Source organism: Cottoperca gobio, chromosome 5 (genome assembly GCF_900634415.1).
Source record: "Cottoperca gobio chromosome 5, fCotGob3.1, whole genome shotgun sequence".
Lineage (NCBI taxonomy): Eukaryota > Metazoa > Chordata > Actinopteri > Perciformes > Bovichtidae > Cottoperca > Cottoperca gobio.
In genome coordinates, this window is record NC_041359.1 from 16,597,555 (window position 1) to 16,625,112 (window position 27,558).

At 39.1% G+C, this 27,558-nt stretch overlaps 1 protein-coding gene across 1 annotated transcript in view; it reads left to right on the forward strand.

Annotated features, from left to right (window-relative positions):
• cacna2d3 (calcium channel, voltage dependent, alpha2/delta subunit 3) overlaps positions 1 to 23,249 on the forward strand; it is a 31,885-nt gene extending 8,636 nt beyond the window's left edge. Inside the window, exons 6-39 of the mRNA XM_029431848.1 lie at positions 3,073 to 3,235; positions 3,803 to 3,934; positions 5,649 to 5,709; positions 5,833 to 5,983; positions 6,191 to 6,265; positions 6,369 to 6,458; positions 8,671 to 8,784; positions 9,834 to 9,912; positions 10,928 to 11,061; positions 11,449 to 11,466; positions 13,247 to 13,318; positions 13,680 to 13,760; positions 13,858 to 13,932; positions 14,813 to 14,896; positions 15,343 to 15,414; positions 15,530 to 15,591; positions 15,676 to 15,743; positions 15,879 to 15,924; positions 16,034 to 16,131; positions 16,270 to 16,363; positions 17,636 to 17,731; positions 17,853 to 17,974; positions 18,628 to 18,705; positions 18,794 to 18,855; positions 18,949 to 18,993; positions 19,082 to 19,144; positions 19,582 to 19,652; positions 19,766 to 19,841; positions 19,988 to 20,028; positions 20,457 to 20,512; positions 20,603 to 20,720; positions 20,847 to 20,959; positions 21,161 to 21,243; positions 22,453 to 23,249. Of these exons, the coding sequence (XP_029287708.1) occupies positions 3,073 to 3,235; positions 3,803 to 3,934; positions 5,649 to 5,709; positions 5,833 to 5,983; positions 6,191 to 6,265; positions 6,369 to 6,458; positions 8,671 to 8,784; positions 9,834 to 9,912; positions 10,928 to 11,061; positions 11,449 to 11,466; positions 13,247 to 13,318; positions 13,680 to 13,760; positions 13,858 to 13,932; positions 14,813 to 14,896; positions 15,343 to 15,414; positions 15,530 to 15,591; positions 15,676 to 15,743; positions 15,879 to 15,924; positions 16,034 to 16,131; positions 16,270 to 16,363; positions 17,636 to 17,731; positions 17,853 to 17,974; positions 18,628 to 18,705; positions 18,794 to 18,855; positions 18,949 to 18,993; positions 19,082 to 19,144; positions 19,582 to 19,652; positions 19,766 to 19,841; positions 19,988 to 20,028; positions 20,457 to 20,512; positions 20,603 to 20,720; positions 20,847 to 20,959; positions 21,161 to 21,243; positions 22,453 to 22,545 (2,886 nt within the window). The 3' untranslated portion in view covers positions 22,546 to 23,249. The remainder of the gene's footprint in view (positions 1 to 3,072; positions 3,236 to 3,802; positions 3,935 to 5,648; positions 5,710 to 5,832; positions 5,984 to 6,190; positions 6,266 to 6,368; positions 6,459 to 8,670; positions 8,785 to 9,833; positions 9,913 to 10,927; positions 11,062 to 11,448; positions 11,467 to 13,246; positions 13,319 to 13,679; positions 13,761 to 13,857; positions 13,933 to 14,812; positions 14,897 to 15,342; positions 15,415 to 15,529; positions 15,592 to 15,675; positions 15,744 to 15,878; positions 15,925 to 16,033; positions 16,132 to 16,269; positions 16,364 to 17,635; positions 17,732 to 17,852; positions 17,975 to 18,627; positions 18,706 to 18,793; positions 18,856 to 18,948; positions 18,994 to 19,081; positions 19,145 to 19,581; positions 19,653 to 19,765; positions 19,842 to 19,987; positions 20,029 to 20,456; positions 20,513 to 20,602; positions 20,721 to 20,846; positions 20,960 to 21,160; positions 21,244 to 22,452) is intronic.
• Positions 23,250 to 27,558: the final 4,309 nt, after the last annotated feature.

The window sequence follows — 27,558 nt, forward strand, 5'->3', positions numbered from 1 at the left end:
TTGTTTACACCATTCTTCTTAAACATATTTTACGTTGACTTTAATACATTCATCCATTTCTTCCATACTTCATAGTTTGGTATCTCTTACTCTCAAACCAGCTGTCTTTAAATCAAATATATATATATATATATATATATATATATATATATATATATATATATATATATATGAACTCCAAAAATATATAAAAACACTAATATTAATTACATTCTTTAAAACATTCTTTTGCTGAAATATTTGAATAATATTTCTGTGAACTTGACATGATTTTTACAATAGTTGCGTTAGCTTTCTATTTATATTTAGACAAATATTGATCTCTATTATAACCATGTGTTTTTATAAATTACTGTATATGAAGGAAAAAAATGTATTCTTTTGATAAGCTATTTTGAATATTGTTATTCAAGCACTTTACATTCAGCACAGGCCTATCTCAGACATTTCATCTTAAAGGCCATAAAAATAATGACAATTCAATATCCACCTGCGATAATGATGTGATGTCATGATATTACTCCTCGTGGCATCATTTAGCCAGCCTCGCCTCCCCTGACACTGAACATTTTTCACGCACCATTTCACTGACCACAATGAGATAAGCCGGCTGCTCTTATCTCAGCTGCTTCGTGTCAGGACAGCCGGGTGTTTTGCATTGACCCGAGCATAGTCAGCGGTTCAAGGGTGTGCAGATCACATCTGATGGAGACGTGGCTCTAAAATCTTATTTACTTTAATGTTTCTTTGGCTTAATGTTTTCAAACAGAGCGTTTGCTTTTAACTCTCAACCTTTATGTGGGCCTAGAAAAAGCAACTAATAGATTTTGAAAATCAGGAACATTTAGATTTAAATCTAAATGAGAATTTTAAATAAAGCAGCAGGAATAAAACTGTTCAATGTTGTGTGTGTGTTTTTAAACTTTCTTTAATCTTTGTGCCAAAACCTTGTCAAGCTTCCAGTTAAAGGCCCGCATTCTGCTTTAAAGCATAAGTAAAATATAACAACCATTGTGTGATTTAGAATTGTTGTTTACTAGTATATTATATTTATTTATTTGAGAAAATAGAATATGTTATAATCAACATGAATTTATTTTTTAAATTGGCTGCTGTTATCATGGTAGTTTCTAAAGTCATAATTTCAGTCAGAAATGTAAGAACATTATGATGCAGAATAATGCTCTAAATGATTGGTGTAATAAAGTGTACAGTGTAGTTTTCCTATATCAAGGATACAAGGATAATATATTGTCATTGTACAAACAGGGTTGTGCAACAAAATGCAGTACGTTTTTCATGGATCACATATTACTGCAACTTAACATCTTAAACAACACGTCTCCTTGAACAATGTGATCCGTAACATCAGGGAAGTGTGCAGCTTCTGAACAAATTAGTTTCGACTCTATGAAGCCGTTAGTTATAAAAACCGCAGTAAGAGTCGGGGCCTGTTAAACCGTCGGGGTACAGAATAAAGCTTATTGGGACCCACCATCTCCAGATTTTGGAGTGCGGGTACACATTAAGGCCCAGCAGTCCGTAATGGAGCTCAGCTCTCTGCAGTATGGCCTACAGCTAACTGCAGTGGTGTAAGAGTCAGTGGGGTGTCTCAGAGAGCTGCAGTGTCCCATGGCCTGCTCTACAGTAATAACCGTGGTGGTTAACGTGCCTCTCTACAGCACTATCAGTTCTGCTGAGGGTGCACGTTTCTCTCTCCTGCTGCTCCCCCTCTGCAGCAACACCCCACCACCCTGCCGCAGCTCGTCAGAGAGCTGCTCAGGCGTGGTATGAGCTGTCAGGGGCTGCTTGATGGTGATGCCCGCGCGGCCTCCCCCGAGTGTGATGCTGTAGAGTCCATCACCCATCTCTCTCTCTCTCTCTCTCTCTCTCTCTCTCTCTCTCTCTCTCTCTCTCTCTCTCTCTCTCTCTCTCAGTGTAGACAATGAGAACAGGCCACAGTGAGGCAGGCCGGCAGTGAAAGACAGGACACACAAACTGTTGAGTTTCACTTTAAGGAGGCCAGACTTTCCACTGGCAGTCATGAAGTCCTATTTGCACGTCTCGGTCCTCCTTAGACCTCAGTGACTAGTGACTATTACAACGGCTGAAGCTAATTTTGGGAACATTTAAAAACTTCACTTATTAAATAGAATTTTACAAAGAAATCTGCAAACACTCATATTTATTATCTTTAGTTTAAAGACTGTAATAATTATGAGAGACTGCAGCTTAGTCGGTAGAGTAGATTCATTTATCTCTACTTCTTCCTGTCTGTGTGTCCAAGCGTCCTTCAGCAAGACAGTGAACCACCTCTTCTAAAGCAATGCCATTAAATAATATATATAATGTAATATTTCCACATTGTGAGAAGCCATGCTCTCGTGTGTTTTTTGTTTTTGACCTATTTTATAGTCTTATTCTTTTGGTTTTATTGTGACACCTGCTTTATTTTGCACTACTTTATTCTGTCCTTTTTTACTTCTCTGTGACCTTACAATGAGCTTATAATGCTTTGGAGGACAGAGCACACGTTATTGTGCATTTATAATAAATCATCTGTGGAAGACAGACATAACCTGCATGAGGGAAATGTGTCTAACCCCTTAAAGGACAGGCTCACATGTTTTCAAGTCTGCCGTACGTATAACATCATGTGCATTTGTTCTACATTTGAAATTGTTCTTCCTGTCCACACTGGAGATGGAGACAAACTCAGTCCCGGAGACAAAGAATTTATACTAAAACGACCACCTTTGGAAAGTACTTAGATAGTTCAGACTTCGACTGAACTTTAAAGTGCACGTTTGTGCACAGACCGGGACTGTGGATGTTCTCCCCCATCACTTACATTGAAATCCCATTAAAAAGGGATTTCTCGATGGCCAGTACTGACAGGAGGAATGGTTACTGCAACGAGAATGTTTTCAAAATACATATGGGCATGTGAGTACTGCTATAAGATAGATTTGTACAAATGTGAAATAATAATAACAATTTAAGTAATAATATCAACACTGCTTTTATAGTTTAATTACAGTTAACATTCGCCGTATTCCCTCTTTTCCTCAGTATGAGTACTTCAACGCCGTGCTGATCAATGAGATGGACGAGGAGGGCAATAACGTAGAGCTCGGAGGAGAGTTCCTTCTGGAGCCAAACGACCATTTCAATAACCTGTCAGTCAATCTGAGCCTCAGTGTGGTGCAGGTGCCGACAAACATGTACAACAAAGGTGAGGGCTCATCCTGCAGAATTATGTGAGGGTTATTTACCTACTGTGAGCTGATGAACGGGGAGGAGAACAGGAGGAAAGTAAATGGTAAACGTGAGAAATGGTAGCTGAAGCTGTATCAGTGTCACGGCCTGGGAGAAGTGGAGTTGGGGGATCAATAACGGTGCAGACATAAAGGAAAAGCAAGTGCAGACCTCTCAAAGAGAGTGGAAAGAGTGTAAGAGTGTGCAGAGAGAGGGGGGCGGGAAAGATGTTTGTCATACGCTTGCTGTTCAGTTGCTTCTTGTTTTTTAACGGAGTGTGTCACCTCTCTGTGTATCGCCAGGGCTGCTTTTGTTTGGCTATAATGAACTCCCCATAACTCTCTGTTCACAGCACAAAGGGAGGCTCGTCCAGCAGGAGGAGGGGAGGGCATGATTTAGTCACAGGCATTGTACCTCTTTCAGGGGGGTCAATAAGGGACAAAGGTCAACCGTGCACTCAGTAATGGTGACCAGGATGATGACTATTATCCCTATTTAATTTACTTGTTTTTCTCCCTCTCTTTGCCCACATCCTCCTCCTCAGATCCTGACATAGTGAACGGAGTTTACTGGTCTGAGGCTCTGAATAAAATCTTTGTGGATAATTTTGAAAGAGACCCAACACTAATCTGGCAGTACTTTGGGAGCGCCAAAGGTTTCTTCAGGCAGTACCCTGGTGAGTGGTGTCACTGTGTCCGTATCGTTTGTCCTATTTCACTGTCTGTACTAGTGTGTGTGTGTGTGTGTGGGGGGGGGGGGGGGCGTTAGTAAAGGCTTATCTCAAGGGAGCCATCAGCCGTCAGTACGAGAGAGGAAAAACAGATCAGAACAAATGATTTAGAATCACTAAAAAGGGTAATTTGGCTAATGTTGTAATTTTACAGACCATCAGAGAGGATGCATATATACAGACTGTAATTAATCAGAATTTGCTGGTGTGGGTCTGCAGTCGTACTGAAGGACAGTGCGTGGCTGCTGGATCCAACCGAACTTATCAGACCGTTACAAAGATATGAAACAGGCGGTCGGCTCACTGCAGTGCTGGAGTGAAGCTACAGAGTTACAGCTGATGCTATTCCAACACAGATATGGACTCTGTATGTTTTAATGTGTTCGGAGCAATTCATAAAAGAAAGATTGTTTAAAACCATTTTTTTATGTATTCATCGTTTACATGTTATTTGAAAATCACACTTCATTGAACTATTTTTGGCTTCTGGTTTTGGTCACGCTATATCCAAAGAGTGAAAACAATAATAAAGATAGATAGTAGTTTATACAGTAGGCAGTGGAAGTACTTGTACCATGTGAGGTACTTAAATATTTTTCATTTTATGCTGCATTATGCTTTTAATTTGTTGAATTTTATGAATTTTTGCCCACCTTTCAGATCAGATCAGTTTAGAAAATACGCATTTCTATTGAATAAATCTACCAACAAAGCAGTTCAAATGAGCACCCCCTTAAGCAATAACAACGTTAAAGTACCGAAATGTAAAAACCCCTGAAATCTATTTTCCAAAATCGTATCTATCTTCTTCATCTATCAGGACTGTGTGTGTCTGGTTTGATTCGATTAGATTGACAACCTACCAACTTTCATCTGATTTTGATTCCAATGTTGTTAAATCCTGATTGGTGTTCAAAGGCTTTTGACATCACCTATTTTCACCTGAGACCCGCCCACTTTAAGCCAGTGAAAAGACAAGACATATAAGACAAAACAAGAAATCCTCTCAGGTGAAATAATTAAAACTGTTTTAACTTTGGCAGAAAGTTCATGTAGAACTGCATTTCTCACAGTAAAAAAACTGATTCAGAAAATAGGTTTTCAGGGCCTTTAATTCATCTAATTGCATATTAATGATCCAATAATATAACAAATGTATATATATATATATGTATATATATATATATATATATATACATATATATATATATACATATATATATACAGCACTGAAAGAGGCTATTCATTATGAGTTATTGTGCTATTGATGCATTTATTTAGTTTGGATTCTGTTTTACTTTTTAAGTACATTTTTTTATGCAGGAAATGTCTTTGTAATGGAGTATGTTTTATACTGTGGTATTGTTCATTTTACTTAAGTGAATTATCACATAAACACAATTAAATAATTGGTCACCAATTTAAAAACAGAGCCTTTAAACATAAAGCCGTGTTGGTAACCTCCCTGTGAAAGTGTAAATAGTTTGTGGTGATTTGAAATGCCTACAGTCAACTTCACACATACAGCAGCACAGCGTTCACTGTTTGGTGCCGTACATCGACATCCTGTGTCTGTTTTCTTGTGTTTATTCACTGTGAAATGTTGTTATTTTCCGTCTCTTATACTTTCTCTTAATTGACTTCCTGATCTATTTCACAGGAGTAAAGTGGCATCCGGATGAACATGGTGTCATTGGCTTTGATTGTAGAAACAGGAAGTGGTAAGCCTCTACATACCAGAAAGAATGTGCTTGTTGCTGCATCATATTGTTTGTTGGTTGCTTATTTCTTCCCTCTTTACTGCAACAAGGTGTCAAAATGTGTCATTTAACTCCATATTCCAGGTACATTCAGGCAGCAACGTCTCCGAAGGATGTTGTTATCTTAATCGATGTGAGTGGAAGCATGAAAGGACTGAGGCTGACCATCGCCAGGCGGACCGTCTCCTCCATATTAGACACACTTGGAGATGACGACTTCTTCAACATCATTGCAGTAAGTTTCAGTTGAACCTTTTCTCTGTTTGTGTCTTTGTTCCTTGATATGTTTGTGCATGTCTCTGTCTCCAGCTTAGGCTTGCTTTCTATTATCTTATCAAAATAGTTTTTTTTTTACCAAAGATGGTAAGTATTTTAAGATAACTGGAGCTTAGTCTTCCATAACAAATATGAATCAATCTAAATGTTATTTGCGTTTCCACAGTATAATCAGGAGATCCACTATGTGGAGCCTTGTTTGAATGGCACGCTGGTCCGAGCCGACAGAACCAACAAAGATGTGAGTCGAGCTCAAAGTGACATGAGATGAATGTACGTGGATCGTATCAGGTTGAATTTGTGTGACTGATGTTTAAAACGTTTCTTTTATCGTTATCTGTTAGCATTTCCGCGAACATCTGGACAAGCTGTTTGCCAAAGGGATTGGGCTGCTGGGGGACGCTCTGGCTGAAGCGTTCACAATCCTGAATGATGTAAGTTCCAGTACAGTAAACCTCTCTGTATCTGTGACTGTCAGATTAATAGGGATACTGAACAAATATTAAAATCTTCCCAGTCTATATTCCACTGAAATAATGCATCCCTAAGCAGCTCAACTAAATTCTGTTTTACTGTTTACTGATTGTGTGACGATGCGGTTGAGTATTCATGAGTTTTCACTAAATGATTCTTTATTTATTGATTCATTTGACATAAGAATAATTCATTTGTTCCCGGCTTTCACAAATGCACTTTGTTTTTAGTTAACTGAAGGATTTCACGTGACCAGAACATTAGGAAAACTTTCATTTAACAAGTTTTCTTTTCCGGTGACGGGAAGTGTTCGAGTACAACCCTCTGCATGTTCTCTGCTAATCATAAAAAGTAGCACACTCCAGTAAAATATATTAGAGCGTTTGGGAGGTGTGTCGCCTGTCGAAACGCTCCAGCGCTATCCTTGTTCCGCCCTCCAAACACAGACACATCTATTCTGAATCGTGATTAATGGCTCTAATTAATGTCGATGATTAATAACGTCGCTGATTGGAACACAAAGCAGATAAGGCCAGGAGCCACGCCGCACTCCTTTTATCTCCCTGTTTTCAGGCAAGCTTTGGATGCGCCGCTGAGGCTGAGGGACCGCAGCTTTTACCTCTGCATTTGTCAGATTAATTAAAGCCATGCAATGAATATGGTAATCAGGTAGCCAGTATCCTACTACTGAAATTCATTGTTACACCACTGCCCAGTGAATAAAGTCAGAATATAGCCTATCATAGACCAAATCAAAAAGAAACTTGCTTCACTTGAAGAGCACTGCACCATTTTCACAAGAGCAGTGTTAGATTTTTTTTTTAAAGCAGTCTTCCCCTCTCACAGGCAGATGATTCATAAAACAGCAATATATGATCACATACGTATATTTGACCATCCCAAAATCTTTAAGACATCCCCTTGTTGGATGATTTTATAACAAGATCATCGATTCACCCCTCAAACAGCTCGAGCTTGGGATTGATTAGATTTTATCAGCATCAATTACTTAATGATCCCTGTTATTGATCATGTCTTTTATCATTAACATTTAGATTTACTCTTTCTTATTTACTTACAATACTGAAACAAATGGCATGATATATATTTAAACAAATGCTTAGCTAAAGGACAGATGCTCAGCAGCAGAGAGTGCAGAGACTCAATCTGTTGCTCCCCCTCTGGCTCAGGGAACGGAGAGTCCACGTAAAGGATATGCCTATATTAAAACATAATTTATTAAACTTAACATAACAAACATTTAGGATGTTCAAATCAGCAACCTCAGCAATGAAAGCATGCAAAGGGTATATGTGCTGTGTAGCTGTTGAAATGTGCACAAGGAAAAGAAACTGATGCAGGGTGGACACTAGTTAAAGGAAGAGGTTAAGCGCAGGTGAACCAGATCAGCTGGAGAACCTCCAGTGTCAGCCTCTTGATGAGGAGAGCCCTCAGACGTCGCACACTGCACCGACTTCTTCACAGTCCCTTTTTCACAGGAGCCATTTTGACATGTTTGAAGCACAGATATAACTAATCAAATAAGTGATGGCTGAATTCAGTTTCAGGGTCCTGGTGTTGTGCATGCTCACTGTCACTGCTTAATGAGAGACATTGTTAATAATGGTAAAACGATTAACATTTCATGATTAATGATTAATATATTGTGGATGAATATCTTACTTTAGTGATATCCCAAAGGTTGAGCATGAAAATGAAAGAATCAAAGGTTTACCAATATTAGACTTTTTATTATTTTTGTGATATGATAAGATGCCAAACATATAAATACTGTTGCAGTGAAACAGAAGTGAGACACGAAGTTCTTACATTACATGCCATCGCATTTTCCAACAACAAGACAGTTCTGAAGAGTGATTTGAGAGTAGCGCTGCTCAGCAGGCTTCATCCTGTGATCGTGTCACTACATCCTCCTCTACCTCTCCACATTCACTCTGTAACAGGTCAATAAACCACTTAATTACTGCGATGCATCTTCTGGCATCAAAATAAAGCGTCCCGCACTCTTTATTTACCGAGACATTTTCTGTATTGTATTGACTGATGGTGGTAGAAAAAAAGACAGCTCTGTTTGTTTAATGTTTTCATAATAACACATTTATTATTTGGGTTTTTAATTCATACCTTTATGTGTTTTCTCCCTTTCTGCAGTTTAATCAAACTGGACATGGCAGTTTGTGCAGCCAGGCCATAATGCTTGTGACTGACGGGGCGACTGAAATGTATGACGACGTTTTTGAGAAATACAATTGGCCAGAAAGAAAGGTGAGTGTCTTTCTGTCCCGCTCTCTTCTGTTCATCACGCTGCTTCATTTTCAATGTTATTCATGTCTTTTTTGTGAATTCTCTGCTTGCTCTGCACTTCTCTCTCAGCAGGGATAAATGTACATTTTAATACTTAATACCAGCTGGAGCTCCTGTCTTGACGTTTTGAGGAATTGGTTTCTTATTTCATTACCACTCATAACTCTGTAATGTGCAATTAATGTCAATATGATGTTTTTCAACGTATTGATGCATATGTTTCCCCCCCACGAGGATTAAAGCATTGGACATTAACTGCTTATATGGTCAGAGTTTGTACAGTGCAAGCAGCTCGGTCTCAGAGGCTCTGGCCCTCGCCCCCCCTCTGCTGTGCTCTCCCCTCATTTCTTCCTGGACTCAACGATGGGTTTAAAATCTTTTGTTAGCCTCCTTTTGTAAGACCTAAATGCAATTGAAATGAAATGGACTGCTGTGCTACACACAAAGCAATAAAAACAACAGCCCAGGGGCTTTTGTTCAGTCCTATCAAGCATATGTGTGTTGGCAGTGTTTGGCAGGGGACAGGGCAGTATTTGGCAGAGTACCCCATCCCCCCCTTATACACCCTCAGGGCCGCTATATGGCAGCCATTCAGTGATTTCTATATGCTTCATGCTTAGCAAAGCATCTGGAGCCAATGAGCCGTGCAGGTTTGGCAAAGTGTCACACAGCGTTCTTTAAAAGGACAGTGGGACATGCCCTCATGCCTAACTCCCAACTAAAGAAAATTAACTGAATTGAACTGCAGTGAGTACAAACTGAGAAAAAGCCACGACTCATTGTTAAAAATACCGACAAAGATGGACTGAAAAAAGGTGAAGAATGAAAAGAAAGCAGCTTATTGCTCGGTCTTTCCTCATGAGGATGTACAAACATGCATCTTCATCTTGCTCCAAAGCCTGATAGAATCAGGACAGGAAGATAAAGTACGCAGGAGACACATCACTTTGCATGTTTTTTTTAATCCTTCCATCTTTGAAACTGTCGACATCTATGTGTCCTCTGCACAGGTGCGATTATTCCCGTACCTGATTGGACGGGAGTCTGCATTTGCTGATAACCTCAAATGGATGGCTTGTGCCAACAAAGGTTTGCAACTTTTTGATAAACACTCAAGACGGCTTCGTGTCAGAGTGTCGCGTACGGGCTGATGCGGTGTTTTTGTGAAGTAATATGACGACGGTTGAGGATGTGCAGTTACCCGTGGGGTTTGGCCGTGTGTGTATGTGTGTGTGTATGTTATGTGTGTTTCCGTGTGTGCATGCATGTGTATGTGCTGGCTCAGACTCTTTTCGCCAAGAGGCAATGAAGTGGCACTTGGGGGAGGTCAGAGGTCAATCTGCTCTAATCCCTCTTCCTGTCAGAGTGTCTCCCCCTTGGCTGCTCGCTGCTGATGGCTCCCACGTGTCAACGCTCTGGATGAGTGCCCTCTGGAAGGGAAAGTCACAGCCAGGAAAACAGATCACAGAGGGATTGTGGGGGGACAAGCCCCAAACATCCCTCCCCATACAGACCCCCACTGTGGAATAACCTTACGTGTCCAATATGAGGCATTGTCAGTAACAGCAGGAGCTGACACAAGTCGAATGGCACCTGTGTCACTGGACACCTGAGTGGTTCAGTGCATCAGCAACACATTTCAATATTGTGTAAATGGGTTAGGGGTGCATTGGGGAAACATGGACGTAAGACTTCATTCTAAAATCCAGCCCTGTTTGCTGATAGTATTTGTATTTAACTTTCCGATGCATGACTAAACATTGATTATAATGCACATATGATAATATTGTGTACAAAATCCAAGGACTCTTAAATAATTTCTGTTTCTTTCTGTTCTCGTTTGAACAGAACGAAACTTGTTTGCTCGATTGTAATTTATTTGCCTAAAAAACAAAGTTAAAGATGAATTTGACGGAAACCGTTTTCTTTCTTTCTTCTCTCAACATATCGCAATAGTAGCGTGAATACTTTTGGCCACGATAATCGTGTAGTGAAACTCTGATATTGTGACAGCCCTATAGTCAAAATTCATGTCGGACTACACGTTGAAGATGTGTATGCTTTGCCTCATTTTAGGTTAATATGTGTGTGTGCTTAATTGCAGGATATTTCAGCCAGATCTCCACCTTAGCAGATGTTCAGGAGAACGTGATGAGGTATCTCCACGTGATGAGCCGCCCGAAGGTTATTGACCACGAGCACGACACAGTGTGGACTGAAGCTTACGTGGACAGTGCTGTGAGTGTGTTACAGTGCATTACTTCTTAGGTTGAAGCGGTATCATGACTTCCTGTCATTGTCCAAGTTATAAGTCCTGATTTACATTTGCATGAGTGAGACTGCATGCTTGTATGTACAGCGCAGTGATGGAACATCTTGAGGCTGTAGTTTGTGTTAGTAGCAGGATTCATGTTATTGTGTCCATCCCTGTACCGTACAGTAAGTGTGTACATGTGTGGCTCTGCTCTCTCATCATTACTCTTCATGCTGCTGGAATTATTCCTCATTATGAGCTTCATTAATCTGCATGGATCTTCCCCCCCGTTGTACATCCACAAAGTCAATGCACAATGTGAAGGCATTAATTCACGATTCAATCTTTATGCGTCTCTTCTTTCATTTCAGCTTTCCCAGGCTCATAAGGTAAATGTCTACATATGATCTGATCTTTACCTGCTATCAGGTAGAATCATATTTGTAAAAAACACAATTTATTTGTTGTCTTCGACCAGATGCTGTAGCACATAGTTCTGAGCTGGCATCAGAAAGGAGATGATGAGCATGAAATAAAAGGTGTCCACTGGGAGGCTGCAAATTTGAGTCATGTTGTATAAAGTAGAAGTGACTGGAGAGGTTAAATAGCTGCTTAGTGCTCCTACTTTTCAACACTATGCTTTACTATTTCCGAGGAAGTCTAAAGTGAGGAGAGGCTCTTCCCTCAGAGGGGCAGGAGCAGTAGAGGAGCATTTATTGTACTTCTCTCGATGAGCATGCACACACACACACACACACACACACACACACACACACACAGAAGGGTTTGGAGATTGTCCTCTGGAGTGTGTGCTCTTATATCTCAGCCTCAGACACACCATTCATCATTCTGTGGATCATTGCATTTTATCTCCTAAAGCCCATAATAAAACTGACATTGGAGGGGAGACCAAGAAAGAGAGAGAAAGAAAAGGTAGAGGGAGAGAGAGAGGGGGGTATAGGCGTCCGTGGCTTTACGTTTGTGTGTGTGTATGTGCGTGCCTGTGTGTGTGTGTGTGTGTGTGTGTAGACTGAAGCAGTCCTAGTTTCCACATCCATTCTGTGTTTGTTGTGATGAATTTAAGGACGCGCCATTCTTCATTTTGTCAAGCTAGATAGTACACACTGCAGTTCACAGCTCTTTGCTTCATATGCATGCACATATACAAATGAACATCAACACACACACACACACACACACACACACACACACACACACACACACACACACACACACACACTCAGTTGTGTCGCCTCACAAGGTGAGGGAATAGCAGACCTACTTGAACAGCGCTCATGTGCTTAATTATGTCAGCCTTCATCCTTCTGAACTGAGCTCACCTCTTCCTCTGAGCCCCACGTGAGACTCTCATGGTTCAGGTTTGACAACAGAAAGTCTGTGATCAGGATCCCGTATGATTCTGCAGGAATTCATTTGGACGCTGCTTACAATTAATTCAGTGTCAAATAGTACTCTATCTAATCTAGTGAGACCTTTTTGTGTTCCCTACTATAGTACTTCATTTTGTAGCAAATTTTGGCTTCATTATTGTCAAGCCCTGAAGCTCTTATTCTCTGCTGAATACCTCATGCTCCTCTCTTTTCAATCTAGACATTTTAATTGAATTTCATGTCAATTAGGCTGCCTCTTCAGTGGTAATTAGCTACTGTACTGTGTGAAAAAACTAAATCGTTTTTTCATCCGTTTACATTCATTAACATTTCCATGGCAGTTGTTCTTTTTTTATATATATTTTACATTCTCACATGATTTTGAATACTTTAAACATAAAATAAAATCATTATTAATAATAATAATAATAATAATAATAATAATAATACATTAGATTTGTATAGTTTCCTGTAGTAGATAGTAACACACTCAGTTTGTCAACTCAAGTTGAATACATATGCGGTGTAATATACTGTATGTGTACTGTGTTGGTTAAGTAATGACATGTGTTGGTTAAGAAATGCTGAGTAAGCTTTTAAGTTCTGTAAGCATTATAATGCAGTTTAAATGTGTTGCTTTCTCTGTTCAATTTTCGCTTTTTGACTGATGCTTACAAACCTGATCAGAGAGCTCGCTCACACAACTCTTAATGTGATTACTATAACGGCAGCATTCAACAGTTAGTCATTTCATTTAATTACTAACTTTTTTTCTCAGTTGAAGGACAAATCGGGCCACAGCCTGATGACTACAGTCGCAATGCCTGTCTTCAGCACAAAGAATGAAACGGTGAGTGACAGTCATTAATATGTCTTGTCACATTTCAGACTCTATATAAATTGGTTAAAACTAGCTGTCCCTTGATCAGATGGTCAAATGCTTTAGCAATCAGTATTATCTAATAATATCATATATAATAACATGTCAGTGGCGGGTGAAGCTTTTACTTTTGATACTTTAAGTACATTTAGCTGATAATACTCCTGTACTTTTACTTAAGTGTAATTTGAATTCAGGACTTTTACTTGTAATAGAGTATTTTTATGCTTTGGTACTTTTACTAGGAGTACTTCTTCCACCACTAATAAGTGAATACTCATGCAGATTTCATCTAAAGTTGTGTACATGTGTTTTGAATCTCTTCATGCAGAAGAACCAGGGTATTCTGTTGGGGGTCGTAGGAACAGACATCCCTCTGCAGGAGCTGATGAAGCTCATCCCTAAACATATGGTACAATCAGCTGTTCTTTGAAATTTGAATAAATGAATTCATTAATGTGAACTTTTTCTAAATCTTCTTCCTTGTGTATCTCATTGTGTGTCTCTAGTTAGGAATCCATGGGTATGCTTTTGCTATCACAAACAACGGCTACATCCTGACACATCCAGACCTCAGGCCTTTGGTAACTCAGTTTCTTAACATTACTTTTACACCAGTACAGTTTCACAGCATTCCCTGAATTTACCCTGTTTTTCCTTTTTGTTTTGTCCATGAAATTGTGTACATTAACGAAAATGATGAACTGAAAGCCCCGTTAATAAGGGCACACAGTGAAAAATGTGTTATCTGGTTAGGAGGCTAAATGGACGCGTATATATCTGTAATCCTCACCTTTTCCTTTGATGTATGCATGCAGGGATAAAGGCCACTCATAGGGCTGACTGGCCTGAGATTTCCCAGAGGTAACTTAACACTCGCTGGCAGAGACCACAGCCGCTCGCCCTGGGACCGCTGGTTCCTCAGGAGCTGTGGCTGTGCTAGTGGATCTGTGTGTGCCAGTGTAGTGCTATTCCTCTTTGTGCAACTGTGTGTGTGTGTTGGTCTGTGTTTTCGTCTCTTTGTGGCTAAAACTGTGCTGTGGTTGTAGTCATTGACTTGTTGTTTCTTGTGGACCAGACGACATACAGTATCAAAGTCTGACATGTACAGTTTAATGCATCGATGTAGACTTGTTGTTGAGCGTGGATTTGCTATCCATCATATTAATTATTTCTTATTAACATGACAGTGTTAATTTCACAGATGATTTGTTAAATAATTACACGGCAAAACCTTCATAGCAAGGCTTGATAAATAAGAGCACGAAGCAAGTCTTCATGTTAACATTGAAACACAAAAGACAGATTACAGTGAAGCTTTTTCTAAGTAGATTTATGTCTTTAATATCAAGCTCATACATTTGAAAATTACGTGTCACATGCAGATTTCCGTAGTTAGTTCAAATGAAACGTCGCTACATAAAATGGATGATTAAAGTGTGTATATTGTGTTCCTCTGTGCAGTATCAGGATGGTCAGAAGAGGAGGAAGCCCAACTACAGCAGCGTGGATCTCTCTGAGGTGGAATGGGAAGACAAAGATGATGTTGTACGTGCTAAACCCCTAAAAAAACATTCTTATTTGGGGTGTAAGACAAATATCGATACACTTCAGTGTCGCAATATTATGTTTTGTGATACTGTATCCATTCTCAAAAGCACTATAGATTTTTAAATATTTTAACATTTTTGTTTAATTAATAACATGAAAATATTTGTGTTCTGTTCAAACCCCCAAACCACTAGATAGGAGTGTTGTAATCTATCTACCATAGTGACTCGTAGCGCAATGTTAGTGTGTTCTTTGTACTATGAATCGCAATATATCACCTTGTCTTTGTTTGTACAGTAAATTATCTTTTATTTCAACTCAACCCTAAGAATCATTAAGGTATGACTCTGTTTTCAGTATCAGAGTAAAATGGCAGCCACATCCAGGCTGCTGGATCAGTGACCCAGCCTCGACCTCTCTGCTCTATGTGCTTTTCCTTTCAGCTACGCAACGCTATGGTGAAAAGGAGGACAGGGACTTTCTCTATGGAGGTGAAGAAGACGGTGGACAGAGGGGTGAGGCTGCAGATAAAGATGTTGTGTACCTCCTTAACAGATAAGGGTTGTTCTCTCTGATGTCTCGAAGTTCAGGGAGTAAATCTCACCTGCACTTCTTTTTCTGCTCCATCAGAGGCGTGTCCTGAAGATGCACAATGACTATTTCTACACTGACATCAAAGGAACACCGTTCAGGTGGAGGAAAAGTTTCATTCCTAAAACGACTTTCTGTCACGGTTACAGTTAAAGGTTAATTATCTCCTCTGTGTGTGTCTCCAGCGTTGGCGTGGCTCTCTCCAGAGGTCATGGGAAGTACTTCTTCAGAGGAAATGTATCAGTTGAAGCCGGTATGTCACTCCAACTCTGTCATTTACTGAATACAGTGAGATGCATGTCGCTCTGACTTGCTCTTTCGGGAGGGTTTATTGTATCAGTCTACCCAGGCTGGCATTGCTGAAGCGTTACTGACTTGTGTTTTTCAGGGCTCCGTGATCTGGAACAGCCAGATGTCGCCCTGGCAGATGAATGGTAACGCTGGGGTTATGGGAGCGGGCATTCATGCGTTATGTAGGTTATCCCTCTGTGTTCATCAGGGATGTTGAGGTGATGTAACAGCGTGGCTCTGTTTGGACCACAGGACTTACTGCAACACGGAGGAGCAGCATGAGCACCGTCACCTGACCCAGATTCAAGCCATCAAGCTCTTCATGACGGGCCGCAGATCACACCTCAAATGTAAGAAACATCTGAGTCAGACCTAAATAAACGACATTGAGCCTGTTTTTTTTATCTGTGATCACATTCTAATTATCATATGAAGCATGAATATTATAATCAAATGAATTCTTTGCATTTTTAAACCACTCTCTGCAGGCGACAGAGAGCTGATCCAGGAGGTGCTATTTGATGCTGTGGTCACTGCTCCACTGGAGGCCTACTGGACTGGACTGGCCCTCAACAAGTCAGAGTAAGAACATTTTGGTGCTGCTTTATATTCTCTTTTTAAGTCCACAGCTACAAGTAATAAGTAAGTCATTAATGAAGGGTGTCTATTAGGGATTAGTAATAAGCCATCAGTAAATGTTTGTAAGTCATCTGCAATTACAAATATGTGCAAATCAATATTGAAACGTTCTTACAACAATCCATCAAGTCTGCATTTGTAAAAGGTAATAAGTTGTCATGAACAAGTAGAAGAAGCACCAGCCAAAGGGATTTTCCCCAACCTGGCAACCCACAATGATTCTTAGTAATGGCTTATCTATGAGGCATTAATAACTCATCAGTTACAAACCCTTTATTAAGTGTGTCTTTTTAGAAAATGGCACCCATATTGTTTTTACAGAAACCATATCTCTCTACAATTAATGATAGGTTCATATTTTTTAACGCAATACTCAAATGCACACAAATGTGCAATAAAAGCACTGTTGGTCGTTTTAATTGTTCCCATCTTAAAGCAATTGTAAGAGATGGGAGTATCTGAATCTAATATCTACACAAAGCGGGAATGTTGTACTTAAAAGACTGTTACTTTGGGAGATACACACTTTATTTGTTTGTATCAAACTGCTGAAGCCTCATACAGTGTTACCTGCGGCTGAACATTAGAAAGACTTTAGGAAGTTGTGTTTCTTTATAGCCAGTATGAACAGGGTGAACGATCACAGCGCCCAAAAACTGTTTTAATGCACATTTGGACGTGTGAGGGCTTTTTAAAGACAAACTTGAAAAATGTCCTGATGTTATAATGTCCTGATGTTATAATGTCCTGATGTTATAATGTCCTGATGTCCTGATGTTATAATGTCCTGATGTACATGTTGACGAGATGTTGCCTTTTAAATGCATGTTCGATATGTATGTATCTTATAAGGCTTTTAAAGTTGGGATTCTTTTCATTTTAGATTAATCTATTGATTATTATTTGGCTGATAATTCATCAATGATTCAGCCTATAAGTATTTATGGTATTTTTACAATATACTATCTTGATGCAGAGCTACACCAGCCGCATCAAGAACGTTCCTCTATTCACCTGTCAGTTTCAATCAGCAGCAGATCTGAGTCCCGCCGCTACAATACATTCACAAATGTCCTACATCATAAATTTAAAGAAAAACCTAAATTGCTTGTGGCATTGTGAAATTGTGTTTAGACATCAGTCAGTAATGTTCAGGGAAAGCACTCAGAAAGGATGTAAAGATGTGTTTTTACTGTTCTGCATAACACATAACAGGAACTCAGACAAAGGAGTGGAGATTGCCTTCCTGGGCACACGCACCGGCCTGTCGAGGACCAACCTGTTTGTCCCTGCCGATCAGCTCTCCAATCAGTGAGTCCACTGCTCAACATCTCTTTAATCATTACTAACAGCACGAGGCGAGGACGTGATTGTTCTTGATGATTCCAATCCTTTCCTCGTCGCCTCACTTTCACTCTGTGTGCTTCCTCAGAGATTTCCTGACAGCGGAGGACAAGGAGGGTGTGTTTAACGCTGATCACTTCCCTCTGTGGTACAAGCGAGCTGCAGAGCAGGTCCCTGGCACATTTCTCTACTCCATCCCCTTCGGCACAGGTATGCAGAACAAAACCAGAGACTCGAGATAAAAGCTCAAGTGTGAAGTACAAAATAAAAGTTCCCTGATCCTGCACAACACTACACTGCCTATTGCTGCTAAATAATCTGCATCTTACGTTATATAAATAAATCCCAATATACTTTCAATTATCGACTGCAGCATTATATAAATTACTTTTTTTGGAAATTCATCTGGTTGCTTTTGTCATTCAGCGTTTTAACATCTTAATCATTCTTTCTCTATGCCCCTCTTTCTGTTATGGATTGTGGTTTTTACTGGTTTTCACTGATAGGATGTGCAGCACAGCTCACTTCCCTCACAGCTTTTATGCAGTTAATGTGGTCCACGATCTGTCTGCTAGCCAGAGGATGGAGAATTCAGCTTCACTCTCCAGGACATTTACCACCTTTCCTCTGTTAATGATGACTGCATCCACTCATAACCTGAAATGTTCCTATCACAGCACCCATTTCAGAATTATTAAAGTCATCTGGCTGTAGAAAAAAAGCTCTGGCTGGACATTACTGTAATGTAATGGACTGGTACTGCGGTTTCTTTTGAGCCTACCAACTGGGGCTGCTGAGTAAAGGGCACCATCTAGTGAGCAGAAAGTGTAATCTGAACTCTATTATCTTCTCTTCCTCTCTAGCTGTAGATAATAAGAGCGTGGTTTTGGCCAGCACAGCAATTCAGCTCCTCGACGACAGAAAGTCTCCAATTGTTGCCGGTAACAACCTCTAAACCATCTTTTATATCAATATGTTCTTCATGTTAATACTTGATTTTGGAGATGATGTGGATTCTTATGTGCTCAGCTGTTGGGATCCAGATGAAGCTCGAGTTCTTTCAGAGGAAGTTCTGGACGGCCTGCAGACAGGTAACTTACACAACAACTACATCAGCCTTGTTTTACTACAGAATGAGCTCCCTGGTTAGGTGTGAAGCTTAACTACCTATGATTTGTGTGCAGTGTACAGCTCTGGATGGAAAATGCAGCATTAGCTGTGATAACGCGGTAAGAACAATCACACAGCTCTGGATTTTTTATTATTTTCTTTCAGGTTGTTTTGTCAACATAATCTTTTTATTCACTCCTCTGGCAGGACATTAACTGCTATCTCATTGACAACAACGCCTTCATTCTTGTCACAGAGGATCAAGCTCAGGTACTGTGTGCATGTTTGAGTATGTCTGAAAACATCTATGAAATAATGGAAACACCTAAACACTTGACCCCTTTACTGCTCCAGCTGTCCTTACATGTTTTCCCACAAGTCTTGAACATGTGTGTAGAGCAACACTGGGCTGTAGGATGACAGTTAGAGGAAGGAAATAAAAGTCTACTTTTTCACAGATTCGATAATGTTTGCATGTGATAATACAAAACACTGACTCCTTGGAGATGGCTTCCTATACTGCTCTGAAATAAACCTGTTTTTCTGCTGATGTAATTTGTCTGTGAAGTTTTAGAAATAGAAAAATCTTAGTTAGTTACAGATTACTTAGTTAAAAGTCCTTTTTCATTGGATGATCCCATTATTTTGTCCACCCACGGATGTGTTATGCTACAGTTTGTGCCGGTGTGCTTTGACTTCCCTCTCAGACAGGACTCTTCTTCGGAGATGTGGAGGGTGCTGTTATGAACAAACTTCTCCAAATGGGGTCCTTCAAAAGGTCTGCGACACAACATAACATTCTCTGAGCCCCGAATTGATACTTTAAACCATTAAACTTAAATGTCATACTTGATGGTGATTACATCCTCTGCTGCTCCGTTTGTGTTGCAGGATCACGCTGTATGATTACCAGGCCGTTTGCAAAGACCACGGTGGAACCGGCGACAGTGCACGCACTCTGTCAGATGTAAGACAGAACATCAGCTGGCACATTAGAGGCATACGTCTGCACCTCAGTTAAAATCGCTGTTTGAACTTCAGTTTAGTCTCAAAATGAACTCAAAACAGCCTGAAACTTTATTCTAACATTATCTGCTCTTCTCTCTCTTCCAGCCCTTCACTGTTGTGAAGTGGCTCCTGACTGAACTTGTCATGTAAGAATAACCCAAAAACATTTTAAAAATGTACACGGGCCCACAAATGACATGATATGATGTACACTGTGTGTTAACTTCTTTTATTACCGGTAATGATTAGTAATAGTTAGTATTTGATAAAAAAGAGTTATAAGTTGAAGGATACAGACGTAAGTGGATCAAGTGGATAATAAACATTTTGACAAATGTCATTAGTTTTACCGGTTATAAAAGCATTTACATAATACATCCTATCATATGCACTAATATTACTTTATAACTAACAATATACTTTAGTTCATCATCTCATTAACTATATATACCCTTTAAGAAAGTGATTATGTAACTGTTAGTCCCTGTGTTAACTGATATTAATTCATATGTTCTCATAACTTTCACTACAAACATTTGTTTTAATGTGATTTCTGTGTTTTTTTCCTCAAAAGTTTTCTGCTAGAATTTAACCTGTACAGCTGGTGGAATGTGGATCTTTCAGTCAAAGGTAACGTGAATGTGTGTGAGAACTGGAAACATCTTCTGTTTATCTGCCATCGTGTGTAGCTCACATAAACTTGCTTTGTCACACATTCAGCTCAGAGATCCCGGGGTAAAGCCACGATGGTGCCGTGTGATACAGAATACCCTGCCTTTGTCTCCGAACGCACCATCAAAGAAACAACAGGCAACATTGACTGTGAGGACTGTATCAGGTGCTGAACACACAGAATCGTCAAATCATTTCCTAACAACATCAATCATTAAACAGTAGATGTTGAGTCTGCTACTAATCTTACTATAACAGTTTAACTCAGTCTCTGTCTCTGTTTGGGCTGCAGATCTTTTGTCATACAGCAGATTCCCAGCAGCAACCTCTTCATGGTTGTTGTGGACAACAAGTGTGACTGCAGCAGTTCTCCTCCAGTAACCATGGCTCCCATCGAGATCATGTATATCCTTTCCAGATGAAACACAGATGTTTGATATGTGGAAGCAGATGCATAAAGTAGATCATAAAACATATTTATGAGTTACTGACTGTGAGAATGATCTTTGACTCGCGCCTCTTCAGCGTTGCATCAGCGTAAATGAGTTGCATGTGTGTTGGTGAAGCTCTGAACTTATTGACCTGTCGTCCTTGACTCCTTTGAACACAATGAGTCACTAAAATGTGACAGACTGAAGTTTCAGAAGGACAGAAAGAAGCCTGAATCATGTCATCCTTTCCACCCTGAGGTATGAGGATGTGTGTTTGTACAGGATGCGTGTTTGTACAGAGTGTTATACAGTGAAGTGCATACCGTTGTTTCTATTTCTTGACTTCCTACTGGTTGTCTGGCAACCTCATGGTGACGGCGAAGCTACATGAAGTCACTGCTACTGGCCAAGAAATAGAAAATCTTTAGAGGTGCTCATAGGCAGGTTTATTTTGACCCATGAACAGAGCCATGTTAGCTGTTTCCCCCTGCCTCAAGTCTATATGCTAAGCTAAGCTAACTAACTGCTGTAGCTCCATATTTACTTTGCAAACAGAGAGTAGAATCGATGTATCTAGCGAATAAGCGTATTTCCAAAATGTTGAATACTTTCTAAAATGATATTATACAGTAAATGTCTGGAGGGTGAGAGCATGAAACAAATCAGTGACGTTAGTTAGACTGGTAACTTACATTTCTACATTCATGTCAAAGACAAATTGCGTGCTTTGGCACATTATGCTATGGAGCGATCCATTATCATCGTCTATTTTGATTTACTTACTTCTTGTTAGGGTAGAATCTCAGCCTCATCTTGTTCAACTGTAATGACACAATAAACAAACAAGAAGCACTTTGTCTGGATCATATAAATGTTACCGATCGATCTATGAGACTATTATATATTATATATTATACATTACTACTTCATGTATCATGAAGCAAACTGAGAAGCTCCATGGGATGAAAAACATATAAGTTATGCATGATTTGATCATAACAGGATCATTTAATTTCACAAATCTTATGTTTGTAGTTTTGGCCGTCATTCAAATTAATAATAATATTTTACTCACAATGTTAATTGCTGGGATATTTGAACGCAGCAAAAAAAGTAGTCCAATGGGGAAAGTAATCAGACAGTCTGTTTTTAAATAAACCCTGAGATTAGCTAAACTGAAAGTAAATGTTCTAATTATCACCCGAACTGTCAGTTTACTGCCTCAACTGTAACTGTACCAGATCGGCACACAGTTTTCCTGTGCGATGAGGGATTATTGACCGTATTTCAAGATAAACTGGCTACACGATTGGCTTGTTTTCAACCTTAACAAAAAACTATAACAATAAGACAACTTGTTTAGCAACAACAGTTTACATCTATTAGCATCCACTACTGAGTACCCTGAGTCAACCCTGTTAATATTCAATATCATACCCTGAACATATGTATCACAAATGTCTGCAGGAAAATGCCATGGAGTGCGGTTCAGCAACACGCCTCTCCAGTCCTCTAACAGCAGCTCTGCTCCCTCTGATAGCAGCGACCATCAGCAGGTGACCATCAGCAGCAGAACTGGACATCAGTAAGGACTAATGAACAAGAAGATGCTTATAAACACATAGAGAACATGGCTAATCAGAAATGAATTTGCTCATACCTGTGCAACAGGCAGCACTCTACTGAGAAAAAAAAATCTTTAACCGTAGCACTGACGCTCACACCCATTAATGCAGAAAACATAAGCGATGTGGTGCAGCAAAAGAAAATATGAGAATAATGGGAGTGCTTGGTGACTTTGCTCAGAGCATTGCAGATCACGCCACTGACTGTTTTTAATATTGTCCCGAATTTGTGCTGAAATTAAATAAGAGACAGAAATACAGTATGACAGTCAAAACAAGATATTTCTTGTTAAAGTATTTAAAAAAAGTCATTTTTGCTAAGGATGATATTAAGATATTAAATATGTTTGATTATTTGTTGTGAGGGGAAAAAAAGAAGACTAATATTAAAGTATGTGGAATGTAAAATGCACTTTTGTCATGTGAAAAGAATGCAGAGTGGTCTATATTTTTGGCAGTTAATTGCTAAAAAAAACAGTTGACAGTGCCGTCATAGTTTTCTTTCTTCAAATATTTTATTTTAGAACTTGCTTTATTCTGCCAGTTTCTCCTTGTTTTAAAGCAGAAGACATTTCAGACGAGCTATAGATGCATGAAGAAGATCACAGAATGTTACATTGATATATCCAGCCATAATTTGTCAAAGTGACCACATACTCCTAACCTCATGTTTGAGATGATGAATAAATACAAATAAATATTTTCCTTCCTTTATTTACCCCTTGTGTTATTTTCTCAAGTGTGTGTGTGTGTGTGTGTGTGTGTGTGTGTGTGTGTGTGTGTGTGTGTGACATTAATTAACAATTAATGAGACTAAAACACTAACTGAAAGAACAAAATACAAAGCAATATACTTATAAAATACATTTATAGGACATATAGTGACAGAAGTGCCAGACAAAATACATCCAGTTAAACAAAAATATGATCAAAACATTAAACTTAAGCGAGAACATATTAGAAAAAGTGAACTTTTGCTTATAGTTTGTTAGTTATTATGAGAACTTGGTAATCTTACAGTTTGGTTGATCCGAGCAAAATACATTACAGTCACCTAACATTAGTCTGGATTATACAACTCAACTTTAAACACATGGTTTACATGTTTGACAGTTCTTAAGGCTGCCTGCTTATCTGTGTCTACAATATAAAACAGTCTCAGTGTGTCTGCACGGTGCTGTACATCACACCCTTCAGCTCTGATGCAGCTGGCTCCTCAGAGATGCTGCGGTACAAAGGGTATGCGTACAACTGAAAAAAGAAAGAAACTGTAGCAAGAAAGAATATATATATATATACTGTATATACATACTTACATATTCACATATACTGTACTATATATGTGGTTAATGTATTTAATTGTACTATTGTCCATGTCGGACTTACATTTTCATGTTGGGGCTCCGGCCTTTTCACGTCCTCACAACCTGCTAGTGAGAAAGACACAAATGTTTGTTTACCATGTAGTTCATACTTTTATTGCAAAGTCTATATATCAAATAATACCTTTGTTTCGGAATAGAAATATTAAAGATACAGAATTTGATGGTCACAATATACTTGTCATGATTGTGTGTAACTCGGACAGCGTTACACTTTCAAGTTCACAAAATGTTGCCGTTAAGAGAACACTTCTATACCTTCAGTTCTCGTAAAATAATTAGCTCACAATTGTAAAAGAATGTCAAAAGTATACAAAGAAGGTGATTTCTGATTCAGTACAGTGGTGGTTTTCTACACACATGGTTTACTTTCAGTTTGAGATGCAGGTCTTGCATGTTTGTTCCACAATAGCTATTTTAGTAGCTGTGAGCTACGTGAGCTCTGTTCAACAAATGTGAAGATGCATTGAATATTCCCTGAAAACGGCAAATGGCTTTTAAGACCCAAGCTAAAGTGTGTGTCTAGGACAACTGTGTGGACAATCTTAACCAAAGAGAAGAATAGTTTTAGGTCGGATAGAGCACTGAAGCTGCGCTTGCATTAGCTGACTGGTGTCATCTGTTTCATTCATGCTTCACCATCTGGTGGCTCCTTCACCAGCTGTGTGGCGGTCAGCAATTATAACCCGACATTTCTCACTGAAATTCTCTTGATACACTCACAGCTATGACGTTTGCTGCTGCTGCTCCTTTCACAGACCTCCTTCTTATGAACTATGTTTTTGTTGATTTAACCCAAATTGAAGAGAGCTTCCTTTAAAGAGCACAACCTTTTTCCTAAATCTGACAGTATAACCATTAGTTATTAATGGCCAATTATTTGACTAGTGTCTCTGACTGAAGAGGTAGTTTTTGTTTTCTGATTATAGTTATTTATCCCTCTCAAACTGAATATGATGTTAAGATGCAATAATTGGAAAATGCAACTTCTAGAGCTTATATAATCAGAGACAAACTTATTTAACAGTGTGTGATTAAAAAGCCATAAAGATAAAAAACAGATTCTGACTTTATTAGACAAACATATCAATATAGTTCTCACCCGTTCTTCTTTTGTTCCAGAGAATTGCAGCAACCAGCAAGATGACGGCCACAGTTACTCCACAACCAGCCACAACCGCTACAAACTTCCATATCCACGTTTGTGCTTTGAAACACGAAGCCATAAAAGTGTCAGTCTCGCTCCTATGCCTCGCATGTACTGCAGCCTTTCAACCATCACTACCAGTGCACACCAAATCAATAACATGTAAAGTTATTGATATAAAGTTTCTAAGTAAATTATTATTAAGTAAATTAATCCCTCAATTCAAGTTTAGGAACATGTTAAGAATAAAACATATTCAAATGTATTACTTCACTGTGGCACTGTGGCAATTTTCCAACTTCAGCAACCTGCAGTACGTGTCTCAAAAGACATTATAAACTTAAAATAGGAAATCTTTACTCTTTGCAAAAATGTTACATCACATTTAATATTTTACCCCCAATTTCTAAAGTAACTTGGGTGTGCACATTGTACAGCTCAAGCTTAAATGTTACACAATGTGTAAACCTTCCAGTCTACTAGATAGTATGTTACTACAGTATAGTAGGTGTTTTATGTAAAGATAGGAATATGAAGCTCTGTATGTGTAAAGAGCCATCTTTAGTGCCAGGCACACTCACACTCAAACCCAAGAAGTGCACACACGCCACACACATTTTTCAAACATCCACAGTATTGCATGTTAGCATTTTTATGCGATAATAAGAATCTTCTACCTGTTATTTCATCGCCAGATTCTGGATTGATGGGAGGCACACTAGACACTGTTTCTTGAATGTACACAAACATATTAACGTTAAAACTACATATAGTCTTCCTACAAATACCAAGCAGCGGATTGTTATTTTACTTACTACAAAGTCGGCTAACACCTGCACAGAAGGCTCACTTCACATTCGCATAAGCAAATGCATAACCATCACAGTAACCAGCAAACATCACCTTAGTATGTTTGTTGTAAAGACATATTCAATGTTTTACATGTGAATATATATTGTATATATCAACATGTTCCAATGAGTCAGTGTGAATTATTGAAACATTTAATAATGATGTCACCTGATGTTGGTTTCACTGGTGTTAGGAAAGAAGAGGAGGAACCACCAGTGTTACTTGGCAAACCAACAGTCCATCCTGGTGACCAACAAAAGTATATTTCAAAATACTGAATGCACTGCAACATCTAAAATTAGTAAATAACTAATGTCACAATTAATATGTATAATTTTGTTACCGGGTGTTCGTTTTACAGGAGTAACAGGAGTGGAAGCATGAAGACTGCTAACAGTCAGACCTTGCAAATAAAAAGACAAATACCTTTTCAAAAAAAAATTCTAACTAATTGCTAGTGAATTGCTATTTTTCTCAGGTAACTTTCCTCTTACCTGTAATGCTATGTGTCAATCTAGATTGTTTTGATGTGAGTTGCAGTGTTGAAGCTGTTGGCTGCAGAAATGTCTGCCTTCTCTCGCACATGATGAAACTACATGGAACTCAGTTTATGGTGCTCGAAAATTTTTTTGAAACATGAACAGTAATGTCTCTTTCCAGAAGTCATGACCCGAGGCCTGTACTAAGAAGCAGGATTTGGGGTGAGCGAGGTAACTTCAGGGTCTGCGACGGTGGTTCACTTCTTACCGGGGTAGATTGCAGGTTTTGTTCCAGATAAGACATCAACTCGTGTAAAAACATCGTCTACTGACCCATAACAGCTCGGTGGGCGGTTCGTAATATAAATCGAAGAAATTATAGGTAATATAAAGTCATAAATCAGGCTAAAAGCAACACCATTTAAATTGCCAAACACAGGAAGAAGAGCTGGCAAACAATATCGGACTGTGTGAATGCGTAAATTAAGGTCTTATTATCACTGGCCCATGTAGAGCGTGTATCTTTAATTACGCGTGTGTATTCCGTTAAATTAACGTGTTGTTTGGATGTATTTTTATGGCGTGAATGACAATATTTTAGTCTTATTTTTCAGCTGCAAGCCCGGTGACTGGAAATGGACTTGGGAGCAAATCAAAAATAAATATAATAACATAACGTATCTAATAAACACCTGCAACATACATAAAAGTACCCAGAGAAAAGTAACGCAAGGCAATGCATACAAGTCTGCGAATAGGTAAGACTCCGACGTGTCGTACTTATATCAAATCATATCATATATATTCGCTTGTCTGTGTAGTTACAATAATATATGTTATATATATATAATCACTTTGTGTCAGCTTCTTGAGTAAGTTGCCATGCGACACGTCGGGGTCGTGTGCTTACAGTCACACATACTGTAATGTAGGCCTATGCTGTGGGTGATTATCAATATATGATAGTCATTCTGCTTACTGCTTTGAATTATGTTTTGTTTTTTATTATTATTTGCTCCCAAGTCTGTTTTACACCGCCGGGGTTGCAGCTGAAAGAATACGACTAAAGTATTATCATACACGTCATA